Source organism: Artemia franciscana, chromosome 11 (assembly GCF_032884065.1).
Source record: "Artemia franciscana chromosome 11, ASM3288406v1, whole genome shotgun sequence".
In the NCBI taxonomy this organism is placed as follows: Eukaryota; Metazoa; Arthropoda; class Branchiopoda; order Anostraca; family Artemiidae; genus Artemia; species Artemia franciscana.
This window is the reverse complement of record NC_088873.1, coordinates 7,928,228-7,943,372: the sequence shown is the minus strand read 5'-3', so window position 1 is coordinate 7,943,372 and position 15,145 is coordinate 7,928,228. Positions and strand designations below refer to the sequence as shown.

Below are 15,145 nucleotides of genomic sequence, written 5' to 3'. Positions count from 1 at the left end.
TCGCATAGCGCAATGTCGCTAGCTCAGTCGCTCGGAAAGAAATTGGCAGTACCCCAGCAATGGCCGTAATTACGTCATTTTGGGCAGAACGGAAAGATTTTGAGATTATTATCATTGAAGTTCTTTGAGCAGACTGTAGCATTTGTAAAATATTTTTCTTTCTAAGAGCTGAAAACCAAACTGATACCCCATACAAAATTGTACTTTCTATAACTGATTTATATAATTTTCTTAAAGCTTGTGGTTTGAGACCCCATGTCATCTTCGCTGCACAAAGGAGTCTCGTCGAATACTGCTTTGCAGCAGTAACTCGGGAAGAGACATGATCAGTCCATAAAAGTTTCCTATCTAAAATAATTCCTAAGTAACGGACTTTTTGTTGTATATTAATTTTTTCTCCTCCAAAAAAAAGATTTACAACAGGAACTTTGTGTAGTTAGATGCCTACTGGTACAGAAATTTTAGCCCAATACCCCACTTCACGTGTGGGTGGTTCTGACAGACAACAAGCTGAACGTCATCGATGAAACCAGGTTCCAATCTGGGTTTTTAGCCTGTTGTTAAAAATAGGTTCTGACCCTAACTGAATTATAGACGCGCCTTACGGATAGTCGCAATTCTAATGGGCCTGGACACTATAAAATTTTTGTATAATGTTAACCACTTATGATGTTGAAGCGAAGAAAACAGTCAACTATAGTCGACTTCTGTCGTTCGAAAGCTTGGTGAGTGGACGATCTGTGATAATTGAAGATAGAAATAATGAAGATTTCAGCGTTGATAGTGATTCCAGCAGTGTGACGAACGGTGAACCCAAAACCACTAAGGCTAATGGCTGTTAGCATCAATTGTAGTGTGTAGCCCCAAGTCTAACACAAACAGCGAAAATATAAGCACTTTCTGCGAAAACGATATCGTAATTTATATCGATAGGATTGATAAACTGGATGATCGTACGTGATATCAAATGCTTTAGAATCCCTTGAATTTCTTACTACGGCTTGCCCTATTCAGTTCACAAAAAGCAGGGCAGGGACGAAAAGAGATTTTTCAATCGTGCTTGCTTTGGGTTAATCTCTAATAAAATGAGGGGCTTGTTTTGTAAATATAGTGTTTTGTTTAACATCCTAGGAGTTGAAGGCTGACGGAACGAAGGGTAACCGCTCTTTTTTCCCCTTTTAACGGTCCAAATTAACGGTAAAGGACATCTTAAAAAGCCATTTTGTTCGAAATAATCAAAATGTCTAATAGCTCTGACTCTGAGGATACTTTGTCCCAAAAGGACCCGGGTAAAGAATGTAAATTTTGCAATTTTGTCCATTTTTTTACATGTATGATTTATCATTGGGAAAGAAGGGAACGTTTGATCCTGGTTGTATCCGGAAAGACTTAGGCCATTGTGGCAAAATTTCGGGAAAGGTTGAGGGCTATGTTGGAGCTAAATATAAGGAAACTATCTGTATCCAAGTTATCAAAAAGGCGCATATGCAATATCTTAGGAATGAGTAAGGGCTTTAACTTGAAACTTTCTTGGCCACTACTGCTAATAACTACATTTACTTGTGTCTTTTTTCAGGGAAATTCGAGGGAGATTTTGAACATTGAAACTTTAATGTTGAAAAAAAAGATGCTTTAATGTTTACTCTGATGATATTTTAATCTCGAAAAGAACTTGGATGTTGACATGGGGGATATTGAATAACATGAAGCTTTGGCTATGCATATCGAACAGAAACTAATTTAAAAAAAAAAAAAAAAACTTTCCAAAAAAGAAGTTTTTCAAGGAAAAGTAGATAGCCATGTTAAACTTAAGACCGGCAGAAGTATATTCCCATAAGAATTCAAACTCAAACCAATCAGAAATCATTGTTAAAGAATAAATGAAATCCAAAACGAACAAAAACTAAATAAACAATCATAGTAATACCTATAAAAAGGGCATCGCTCTCTTTCATGCTATCATGTTTCTTATACTTATGAGACTAATATCTGTAAAGAAAGAGAATGAACTAGTAAAAACACCATTAAGGTCAATAAACAAAATTTGGGGCAGTAGCTACGGAAAAATTTTCAAAACAATTTCCCCAGGCAACAAAGCTTTTAAAAGATATATTTGATTACTTAATAGAAAACGGACGTCTTTGAATTTTTAAAGATTCAAATAAAATATTTAAGTTTTGCATGGAGAAATGAAGGTTGACGGAGGGAGATGGCAGCCTCACATTTAAGAACATATATCTTTTGTGAAAATTGGATAAAGCTAGCTTTAAGATCAACGTTTAGGGAAAAATTTATTGTCCAGAAGTCTCTTAGAAAACTTAACTTTAAAGAAAAGAAAATTACTTTCCTTTTTGGTATGCTCAGCCAAACGACGACTACAGCATAATAGCTCAAAATTCTGACGAGAGGGAGAAAAGGTGTAAAATCCTCTGGGTCCATGCCTCCAATGATTTTTTATTAGTCAGAAATAAATGTAATACGATAATATACACTCACCAATAAAAACTAAAATTACGCAATATTTACTATTTAAGCATTTTAAGAAACAATAATCTTAGTCTCTTATTTTCAATCTCCCCACAGTGAAAGCTCAAGGTTCATTCTGCAAAAAAAATTGAATTTATCATTGTCAATATAAAAAGCGTCAACTTAATATAAGACTATGTGTGTTTCTCTCTCGGTACAAACTCGGTGAAAAACAAGTTAATTACTGCCAAGAACCCAAGTTCCTGATATTGACTAAATAAGTATAAAGATAAGCTATTTCCGTAATCAGAGAAAAAATGATCTAAACCCTGGCTTGGGGTATGATGCACCATACTGCAATTGTATATCTTTGACATAAGGTTTTAGGTTTTATTGAGATTTCGGTGACGCTGTGTCATAATTTCGTGTAAAAATTGAAGTTACAGAGCTACCGTCGCTAGAACAATCTAAGTTATGATTTTGTTCAAATACAACTAGATCTCATTAAAAATATATTAAAACAATCAAACAAAGTCCCATCTGATCTTAATCCTTTCTTCTCCTAACTTTGTATCAGAAAAAATTTTCCGTTCGAAATTCCCTTCACGATGCGCAAACAATATGCAGTTCGGTTCAAAACTGAATTATATATGACTTCACTGCAGCTTCGTTTAATAATTAATATCACTCTTTCCTTTGCAAAACTTTTTTTGTAAACATTCTGTTTAATTAGTAAAATAAAGCATTTACGACAGTAATTCTAAGTAACTGCAAGTGACACCACATAAAGGTTCTATAGAATAACCTTTTATTTTGCATAGACTATATACATATATATATATATATATATATATATATATATATATATATATATATATATATATATATATATATATATAGGCTATAGGGACAAACATGGCACCATGTGACACTGTAACAGTTGAAACAGGGACGATATGTATGAATGTTTTGATGTTACTTGTTTATTAGGTTCTAAACAATTTAATTTTTAGAGTTCGCTGGATCAAATCATACTTCAATATGCTGCCAATGGTTACCTTGACGAACTCCGAAATAAATGGTATCAGTCTCTTCCATGTTACCATCTTTCATCTGATACTTATAAGCCACAAGCCCTTGGCGTCTCCTCAGTTGTTGGAGTTTTTATTCTTTTAGGATTTGGTATTGCTGCAGGATTTGTTATACTGATATTGGAGCATTTTGTATTTAGTTATGTTCTGCCTAAACTTCGCGTATCTCCTAAGAGCTCCACTTGGCGATCAACAAATGTTATGTTCTTTAGTCAAGTAAGTATTATGAAAGTAAATTCACAGAGAAACAGAACGATTACTTATAAAACTATTTTAAATCAAATATTTTCTTTCTAATTACGGACTGAAATTTCTCCGTCAAAGAAAGAATCTTGTGGAATCTTCATTCTTTCCTTTTCAGTGGCTTAAAATTTATCCCAAATCTCTATCTAAAGAAATATTATTACTTACTAGTACTAGCCCTTGTAACTCTCAGCAGCACCAATCCACCTGAGGCCAAGACAACTAAACATGTTCCTCCTCAATTTCAATGTATTCAAAGGTTTCCTTTTTACACGTTACCAAGAAGTTCCCATTTCCTTGAAACCTCCTCCTACGACATCCTCCCAACCCATGTGGGGACGACCTGCTTTTTGTTTGGTGCTAGACGGCTGGCCAGCAAGGATTACTTAACTTAAGATTAGTTTCTATAGCTTCTCGAATAACTTGTTTAATACCCAAATGAGTACTAATGAGGATGACCCAAATCAGAACTAATTTAGGAGAATATTCACTCTACGCGATATACACAAGTTCGATTATAAATAATTTAGTATATTACATTGCACAGTCTATTAATGCCCGTGAACTTGTATCAAAAATACATTTTAGGCTAACTGCCAAATAAGTGAGAATTGCATCAAAACATGCCTGATTTGTTTTTATTTGATTGAAGTGCCTTGTTTTGAGTTTGTTTTTCAGTCCTGGTTGAACTTCCTTTAGGTTATGATGTTAGGAATGTTTTATTTATTTATTTTTCTTCTTTTTTTAGTTTTAATTGCTACGTATTTTGTTACAGGTCTTATTACATATTTATATGTGTTTTGTTGATGACATCTCTACCATATAATACCGAAATATCATTTAGAAAGTATTCCCACTGTCTAAAAATACTGCCTCGGTTTTATTAAGAATCCCTACTTGTATTTAAACCCCTTTTCCGTATACAGACATTATTTCTCAGCTTTCTTAAAGTGAACTTTCATGTTCAGACTAGGCATGGACCCATACTAGGCGTTTCAGCTTTTGTTCTAGCCTTTACCAACTTTCTTAATCTCACTTGACTTCTTATCCTTTCTATTCGCTGTCTTAATAATTTTTCTAACCCTCCCTTGACTTCAATTCCCTGTCATTATATTTGTTTTAGCTTTTTCCCAGTTCTCTTGACCCCATTTTATATTATTAGTCCTTTCTAAGCTTTTTATCCGCACGAAGCTCTTTAACTTCTTTACTGTCTTAAGAATTATTTCAGTCTGTATAAACCTCTTTCATCCGACATTAGGCTATTTTCCCTGGCTGACGAATTGTTCTAACCTCTTCCATGCTTCTGTCTCTCATCCACTCTTTAACTCATTGGTGTTTTATTTGCTGCCCAAAGAATTGTTCTAGCCTACTCCATGACGATGAGAATTTTCTGGACATTTCTATTGTCTTCCAGCCTCATTTAGTTGCAATTTACGTTTTTCTAACATATTTTAGTCTATTCCAAACCCTAAGACCTTTTCCAACGTTTTTAGTATGTTCCACCCTTATTTGGTTGCATTCAATGCTCCTATGACATCTTTTAGACTATTCCAAGACCAAAAGATTTTTCCAACGTTTTTGATATCTTTCACACTTGCCCACTCGCATTCAACGTTCCTCACGTATCTCCTAGCCTATTCCAAGACCAATAGACGTTTCCGACGTTTTTAGAATCTTCCAGTCTTGTTTAATCCGATGATCCTCAATTCTCTTTCCTGACGTTTTGCGTTAGCTTCCATTTTTTTTTGCTCACGTTCAACGTTCCCCCAGCACCTCCTAGCCTATTTGAAAAGCAATAGACACTTCCGACGTTATTATTGTCTTCCAGTCTTATTTAGTCTTTTAGCATCTTTTAGGCTATTTTAAGACCAAAAGATATTTTACAACGTTTCGGTGTCTTCCACTCTTATTTAGTCGCATCTCTCAGCCTAGTCCAAGACCAATAGACGTTTTGTGACGTTTTTGTTATCTTCCGTCCTTATTTACACGCATTCAACGTTCGTCTAGCATCTCCTAGCCGATTCCAAGACCTAGGCTATGGGGTTTTTTTTCCGAAGTTTTTAGTATCTTCTCCCTTATTTAGACCTATCTAACACACCTCTAAGTCTCTAGTCTTTTCCCAAGTGTGTTCATCTCATCAGCCCTTAATTTTGGCCCCATAGAAATAGTATTTTAAAATTAGACATTAAAATTAAATTAATACAGATGTCGTAAAAAATCAGACATGTAGAAAGTTCTTTTCTGTCGAACTTTTTTTCGACAATTGATGTAGCTTTTATGAGTCAAGTTGTTTTTATTTTATTTAGCTATTTACTTTACTTCAACTTTTAACTTTTGGAGGAATTTAATATGTCTCATTCATCTAAACAGAATGACTGGTTTCCGCTAATTTTTATTGTTTGGTACATATAAAGCACCACAGACGAGACTTTTTTGGTTAAAAATTGAAAATGTTAAAAAGAAAGCTTTCCAAAATATTCTATAAGTACTAAAAATAGGTAACTCTTTTATGACAGATACAAATTTTTCCTTACTTCATTTGATCAATTTTGTGCATTCTACTAGTCAATCTCACTTACAAAAACTGAACTTCTAAGCCTCACTTCTGTCTCCTTCCAACAAACATTATCTTTTATGAAGAATGCCATAGCTTTACCTTCAAATAGACGTTTGATTTTACTAGATGCGCTGTAAAGAGTTGCCATTCTAAAAAAAAGAGATTTGAACAAAATGTTAAAAATAAAAGACATTAAAAAATGCAGCCATTTTGGTCGTTCATAACTTATATAAGCTTTAAATATTTTCCTGATGAAAAGTCTTTCGAAATTAACAGAGAATTAGGAAGGAATTGTAATGCTAATTATTGGATTTGTAGTTGTAAGCTTCAATTCCTTGAAGAATTCAAATACGGCCTGAGATTTTCACTTTAATGTTAAAACGTGAAGTGCAGCTTTTGTGGGTTTTTTTTTCTCAGAAACCAGTATTTTGTTTTATTGAAATCAAAATATTTTGATTACAAACTGTTGTTCAAAATTATATTAGAAATTCTGCAAGAAGAAAAATTGCAAATCTGTCGTGACAAAAATTATGTGCATTTATTTTGTTTGTATCTTCTACAAAGAATATACTAATTTTAAATCAGTATCTTAGAAATCAATTTTAAATAAAAAATTCTGGAAACCAAAATAATTTTTATGAACGCATAAATTTAATCTAAATGTTTGCTAACTTGTTTCTTTTTCTTTTTAAAAGCAGAAATGTGGTTTTATTTTATTTATTTGTAAATATTGATAAAAACAAAATGCATATGCCACTATTTTTTGTTCTTAATTTATTAGGGTGTGTCGTTTTTCAAATATTTGCTCAAAAATCATGTATCATTTTTATTTTATATTTTGGTTCAATCGTTTATTCTAGAAACTGTATCGGTTTATCAATTCTGTCGAGCTCTTACCACCCCACCATGCCGCGTTGGAATTAGTCCAGAGCATTAGAAGAGGCCATATAACATCGCTTTTTCAAAAAAGCGTGAAAAGGGTAAGTTATCTTCTTTTTTTTTTAATTCTCGATAAGATTGCTGAAGATAGAATTAGCACCGTTTTCATTCCACGAGGAATAAAACACTTGTGTTGGCTACTTTCATCTTCTTCTGTGAGAGGAAACTTTTTTCTGGACGAGAAGGAAAACATTTCGTATAAGACAATGAAAGGAAAAAGGCTGTGTAAACACTATACTTTTAAGAAGAGTCCAAATATCTTCGTTTGCTTTTTATTTTACTTAGTTTAATTAAAAAATGGAGTAAGTCGTAGGTTTGTCCCTTTACAGAATACCCAAAACAGAAACAGCAACCTAATATCAAATCAACAACTGAACAATAAACGAAAAAGACAACATACCATAAAAACTATTTTCTTTTTATTATAATTACAAAAAAAAAGTTAAGATAAAAAAGGGTTAAATAATCTATATAATAATAATTCAAGATATATTTTAAATAAATAAATATAAAAATATAATTTATAATTTACATTATATTCAAATATTTATACCATAAACATGTATTTATACAGGCTTGTCACAATAAAAAAAGATATAAAAAAGATTGTTATCTTTTCTAGATAACAGAAGACCGTTATTGTTTCAATAAGTGACAGTACTTCTAGAATCAAAACAAATTTTTACAATAAACAAGAAGCAAATAAAAATTAGTAAATTTTTACAGTATTAAATAAAAAACTAGTTTTTTTTAACTGAAAGTAAGGAGCGACATTAAAACTAATGCTGCTCTTTACTTTCAGTTGAAAAAACTTTTTTTACTTTTTTTAAACTGTTTCTTTTTTATAATAATGCTAGAAAATCCTGCACCCCCTTCATTGAATTTTGCTTCCCCCATGACATATTCCTCCAAGGAAAGATCCTCCCACATAGCCCCCTCCCCTCAACCCCATCCCCAAATCAAAATAATCCCCCTGAAAAACGTCTGTACACTTCCAAATAACCATTACTGTATGTAAACACTGTTCAAAGTTTGTAACTTGCAGCCCCTCTCCCAGGGACTCAGGGGGAGTTAGTCATCCCAAAGACATAGTTATTATAGTTTTCAACTATGCTGAACAAAATAGCTTTCTCAAAATTTTGATCCGTTGACCTTGGGAAAAAAATGGGCGTGGGAGGTCGCCTAGGCTCCCTCCAATTTTTTTGGTCACTTAAAAAGGGAACTAGAACTCTTCATTTCCGTTAGAATGAGCCCTCTTGCGACATTCTAGGACCACTTATTCAATATGATGACCCCTGGGAAAAAAAAAAACAAAAAAAAAAAACAAAAAAAAAACAAATAAACACGCACCCGTGATCGGTCTTCTGGCAAAATATACGAAGTTCCACATTTTTGTAGATAGAAGCTTGTAACTTTTACAGTTGGGTTCTCTGATACGCTGAATATGATGGTGTGATTTTTGTAAGATTCTATGACTTCTAGGGGGTGTTTCCCCCTATTTTCCAAAATAAGGCTAATTTTCTCAGGCTCGTAACTTTTGATGACAAAGACTACATTTGAAGAAACTTATATATTTAAAATCAGCATAAAAATCCGATTCTTTTGATGTATCTTTTAGTATCAAAATTCCGTTATTTTTAGTTTCGTTTACTATTGAGCCGGGTCGCTCTTTACTACAGTTCGTTACCACGAACTGTTTGAAACAGAATATTACGGTCTAGGGGCTTATGAAAAGGTTTTCTAGGCATTTCTTATTCATTTGAATTTGTTGGTTCAATTGATGGTTAAGACTTTTTATGTCATGCCATTTGTGTCGAAGTTCTTTTTAATAAAATGAGCGACAGTAGTACAATTAATTGTAACAGTATTGTCTCAACAATAATAGATTGAATCTATTGACTTTCATTTATACATTGTACTCAAAGCATCTTGATATTCATTGCAGATTCATATTGCAGATCTGGCATGTAGATTTCAATCCCAAAACACAAAAGAAATGAAACAAAGATTCGGAAGAAAAAGAAACAAGGGATTCAAAAAGTTTCAAGGCAAACTTTTAAAATAAAACAAAAAGTTTTGCAACGAAAGCATTTTAGTTGGAAAATTTCTTTCAGGGAGACAATCGAGACAAGCAAAGAAGTAACACATTAAAAAGTCGAAAGGAACTTACACATCTCAATGTAGAACCTTTCAAATTAACATTTAGACTTTACGACTTTAAAATTTACGATACAGTATGCAATCTTAAAGAGCAAATTTTGTCCATAACCTCGGCAATGCTAAGTGGACGCAAGCTGTACGTAGCCTTTTACGTTATGTAAGTTAATTTTACTTTATGGAAAAGCCAACATAGCGGCAACAGTAAAAAAAAAAAATCAACGATTTTATCTTCATTCCACATTTCAATCTTTGACTTAATTGCTAATAATGAATATGGTTGTTTTAGATGATGATTATTCTGTTATTTTAATTATTTACGTTCGCCTAGTGTTAAAGGCCTTTGGTGTGGGTTGCAAGGTATTGATGAGGGGATGACTCCCCTCGTATATTTAATTGGGGTGTGCGAATATTGAAGTTCGTTACGTGAGTTGGTTCATAAGTTACGCATATTTGTTACTAATGAACTGTTTTCATTGTGTGCGATATTTCGGAAATTCTGATCCTCTGTAACGAACACTTCGGAGGTAACATTGGGACTCAGTTTTAGTTTTACGTTCAATTTCAAACATTTGGCCACGAAGAGGCCTATCGTAAGCTATCCATATGATCTTTTCCTGGTAGTTCATAATAGAAACCGGGGCGCCCTCGCCTGGGGCAGTAAAACAGGTGGAGGAGGAAGAGGGCCCCTCAAATGTACACTCGACAGGGCCCACAGGCGTGTCATAACATTCCATGAGTTACAAACCTTCTCTCAATAAAGGGTTCAATTGAATGGTGACGAAGAACACCATCGTGGGAAGATCCTCTATAGGAGGACAACTGCGGAAGGGCTTAAGATCCAGATCTATGGACAACGGCCTCTGAAAAGGACTGCCTCAGCCCTTTCGGGTACCTGAAATAATGGAGACCTTGCGGTAACTTCTATTCACAGTTGAGGAGTGGCGCACCTCAGGGAAATTATAGCCTAGTAAACAACACAGCATTCGCAAGGAATTCTGATTAATGGATAATTCTTCTGGGCTTGGACTGTTTTAACGGGCGTTTTCGGGCTGAAAAACCTCTTCCTGGCTAAACTATCTGCTACGGGTTGACTCCTCGTAGTAACATAATATTGGTAGGCATGAATACATAATAAGTCGGAGGTAATAGGTTTGGGACTGTCTGTGCAGGATCTCGACTCTTGTTGACAGAAGAACATTGCCAAGTGCTAAAAACAATGTTGTGACCAAGATAAGCCACGGATTGCAAAAAGCCTGGATTCATACTGGAGTTTCCAGGGACTTCTTGCTATCCAGTTCTAAGCCGGCATAAGCGCTTCGGTGTAGACTTGAGAAGATATTACGATCCGCGTCCTCCACTGGTATCCGGGATCATTCCTTTTTCTGAGGCCAAAATAATTTTAATGATTTAAAGAACCTGAAAATTGGAACTTGGGGTGCTGCGTCGTTGAAAAATGACTATTGTATTGAAATTTTACTGACGAATTCAGATGATTTGAACTGGACTAATTAGGAGTTTCAGAAAATCTTATCCCAGGGGTAGGAAGCATGAAATTAAGTGATATAGAAGTTTTTTAATCAGGCAGGAAGAATGGGGTGCATAGACAGGGAGTAGGGCTCATGATGAATAAGGAAGCTGCCAAGTCTTGCTTAGGCTGGGAAGGTATTAATAATAGAATACTTAATACTCATTTTATGACTACAAAGTTCAGGGTATCAGTTATAATCTTATATGCCTTTGTTGGACCGACTGACAGAGATACTAGCGACCCAAATGAATTTTAGTTACAGTTACAGGAGCAAATAGACAGGGCCCCAGGTAGAAATTTGTTGTTTTCTAAGAGATTTTAACGCCCAGGTCGGTAGAAATAGGGATAGATGGTAACCTAGCCTAGTTACTAAAGTAAGGTAGTGACCGAGGGTAGTAACTTGACACCGTCCACGTACACACATACCTTGTTCGATATGGCTGACATGGTATCTCTCATCTCTAACTATGTAGTTTTGTACTTTCTAGTGTGAATCGCCATGACCATCACTCTCGGAATTAAATTATGTTCTACACAGTTTCTGTGAACACTCATGTCGACATTTTCCTTCGCAAAGTGTGTAGGTAGCCCCTTGCAGACTTTTCTGATATCCTCATTGTGCAGTCTACTAGCAGAAACTATGACCAGTAATTTCCTAACGAATTGGCTGGGTGAATACTTGAGCAATGAATGTATATGGCTCTTCACTGAGGTGGTGTTAATGCACTCCCTCTGATCGGCTATTTGCAAAATTGTGTTCCCTTACCTATACGGAGCTCCATCTATGTCATTTTAAAAAAGTCAACTACATCCATTACTAAAATACCTTTTCCAGGCTAAGCTGGTCAGAAAACCTCCCCAGAGACTATTCAGGAAACAGCCCACAGGAAACTCAGGAAACAGCCCACAGCGGAGTGTTCAAAATACCAAATTCCTCATGAAATATCAAATAGAATTCAATTTAGAGGGATGGCTTTTCCTCTTCAGTAAGTCTTGGAAGCAAAAATTAAAGAAAAACTAAGTGAATACGGGAAACTTCGTTGAAAAAAAAACAACAAAAAAAACTGGGAAATATTAAAACTTAGATAAGCATAGACAAATCAAAAAAGATAACAAAGAAATCAATTGAAAAAATCAACAAAGAAAACAGCTAAACAATGACAAACATACCAGTAAACTAGTATCAGTAAATTGAACATGGGGACTCAAGATAACCAACTTTACCTAGTAACCTCTAAAGTAAAAACTAAATACAGTCACCTCAGCTTACCCAATTTAATGCAAGGTATTTGACCTAGATATCAGAACCGAACGCAGTAGAAGCATATAGACACACAGTTTTTAAATACAGGTAAGAACCATATCATAAATTCAACCTAGTTAACTCAATATAGACGACTTAGTCAAGTCAAATCTTGGAACAAACTAAACAAAGAAAACCCAGCTCAGTGAGTTTAAAACAACGGAGCAAACTTAAGCAACGCAGCCTAATCTACAAAATGTTGAAAATAGAACATGCACATTTCTACATAAAAAAATTCAGCATGGATATATGCATACAGAAAACTCATGAAAACAGCCTAATACATGCAATTGATAAGAGTGAACCTCAGTAGAGGTCCTAGGCATTGGCACCACTTTTGTCCAGGGACTTTTGAAATTTTTTATATCTTCAAAAGAACGGAAAAAATGGACCCCTCCCCCCAGTTATCAAAATGCTATTTTTTATATCTTCATAAGAAATTTTTTTTTTTTTTTACTTTTTTAGTTTTTACTTTTTTTTTTACTTTTTTTCTTTTTTCTTTTTTCTTTTTTTAGTTTTTATTTTCTTTTTTAGTTTTTCCTTTTTTCTTTTTTTCTTTTTTAGATTTTTCGTTTTTTTTATTCTATTTTTAGTTTTTTTCTATTTTGTTTTTTAGTTTTTTATTTATTTTTCAGTTTTTTTGTTTTGAACCTCAGTAGAAGTCCTAGGCCCCTCCACCCAGTTATCAAAATGCTATTTTTTATATCTTCATAAGAAATAAAAACCCCCCTCCCCCAAAGAAAAATTGTTTTGATGATTTGGCGCCAGTTGTCCTAGGCTAATGACTTTCTTGGTCTTTTATTAAATCTACTCTTTATACCAATGAGGATGACTGTGAAGTGTAAGGTGAAAGTGGTGGGTATGAAAAAAGGAATAACAGAGAAAAAAGGCAAAAATGTTTTAATGTAGGAAATTAAGTTTAGAGGCTGATCAACCTTAAATAAATAATAAACAAAGTTAGGCTCAAAATCAAAATAACGTCAGAAAATTAGCTACTTAGTAATTTAATCATTAACTAAATAATAAAAACGATATACTAATTATTAATTAAATGTATTAGATAATATTGGACTGCATAATTATTACTACAACTACGCAATAAGACATGTGGTCTTCATAATAATAGGCTACTCGTAAATAGCTCCTGAATTAGATTCGAACCCCTAGCTCCTAATAATTACTGCTCCAACTACGCAAACGACTTGTAGTCTTCATAATAACAGGCTATTCGTAAATAGCTCCTGAATTAGATTCGAACCCCTAGCTCCTAAAGTATTGTCCTGAGACCTAAACTTGTAGAGGAGTAGGCATTTGGTCTTCGGCCTAAACATTCCTATCCCTTATAGCTTGTTAAATGCTTCGAGTAAAAGAATAATGTTATAGCTACTGAGGATGAGATACAATAGTCACAAAGAAAAAACTAAATTAATGTCTTTCTAGTCTTTTGGCGCAAGAATTCAGCTAATAGAATTGGGCATCAAGGAACTTCATTATCTGATTAAGTGATTTAAGGTTTCAGTCATTCAAGTAGATTGAGCCAAAAGTGGATAATCTTAAATTTTTCTTAAACCTTTGAAAATTTCATTTTCAAAAATGGAAGACCTCCCGCAAAGATACTTGCTGTCACATAGCTAGGAAATGGGATAAAAAGGGAAAGTTTCAAAAATTCAATCAATCCCAGGTCGTTTGGGTCTTTGAATCAAAATTTCAGCCAGACGAAACTCAAAAATATATTCTCAGTTTTTTTTCTCTATAATAGCTTAATGAAATATTACATAAATGAATGGACCCCTCAATCCAGCTTTTCTTTCCTTTAAAAGGTCTTTTTTCTTAACATTTGTTCTGCTTTTTAACAAGCTTCTCTTTTTTTATCAATCTTTTATACTTTTTTAAAACTTTTTAATAATTATAAATCACTTAAGAAGGTTTAGTCACGCAAATCCTTAGACAAATTCAATTTCCTTTGCTGCCAAAGGGACTGGATTCATCTCAAGCAAAATAAATATTATCTCAATCCATTTGAAAAGGGCAATTGTCTGGGATTGACCCTTCTTTCAAATCACATTTCCGACTGTCTGAGTTTAGCTTGGCAAGCTTAAGCCATTTCTCACTATAGACGTTGTTATCATGGCAAAAAATCCTGAATCTTGATGTTCTTTGGAGTTGAGTCCAAAAAAACTTAGTCACTTAGAGGTTAGTAAAGATCGCTTGCAGGCGGGGGCTGTATGTCTATATACGAGATCTGCACAAAGCAGCCATGGCTTGCTTAAAGTAAAGGCCGATGTGACTTTTCAAAAATGTCATGAAATATGTCATATTATCACAATGATAAAAAGTATTTGACATATGCGCACTACAACTTAATAAATGATAAAATTAATTAAAAATTATATAAATTAAATAAATAAAATTAAAATAAAATTAAATAGTTTAAAGAAAAACGCTTTTACCTCGAAATACCCTAAAAAGTAAAAACTCATTTTCCTGCTACTTAGAAAATCTGATTTTTTTTTTTCTTTTTTAGTTAAAAATGAAAGAATGGGGCGGTTATGACATGAAAACTTGTCTTTGAAAAGTTATTAAAAAAGCAAAAAGTTTTTTCACTGAAAGTAAGGAGCAAAATTATAACTTAAAAGGAACAGAAATTATTTCGTAAATGCGTGGGACACTAACCCTTTCACTCTTTACGCTGAAGTCTTAAGGATCTTTTAGAAGTACTTGTCATTCGAGTTGAACGGCCCATGTTCATCCATTTTAGTTCTATCCATCAAAACTTATGACCCTGAGAAAATTTGCCTTATTTTTGGAGAAAGGGGAAATAACACCTAAAAGTCATAGAATCTTGAAAATCACACCAT

General features: G+C 33.9%; 1 protein-coding gene across 1 annotated transcript in view; it reads left to right on the top strand.

Moving 5' to 3' along the window:
- The first annotated feature begins 3,476 nt into the window (after positions 1-3,476).
- Positions 3,477-15,145, top strand: part of LOC136032753 (uncharacterized) — a 28,279-nt gene continuing 16,610 nt past the window's right edge. The window contains exons 1-2 of the mRNA XM_065713095.1: positions 3,477-3,773; positions 7,218-7,337. Coding sequence (XP_065569167.1) covers positions 3,759-3,773; positions 7,218-7,337 — 135 coding nt within the window. The 5' untranslated portion in view covers positions 3,477-3,758. The remainder of the gene's footprint in view (positions 3,774-7,217; positions 7,338-15,145) is intronic.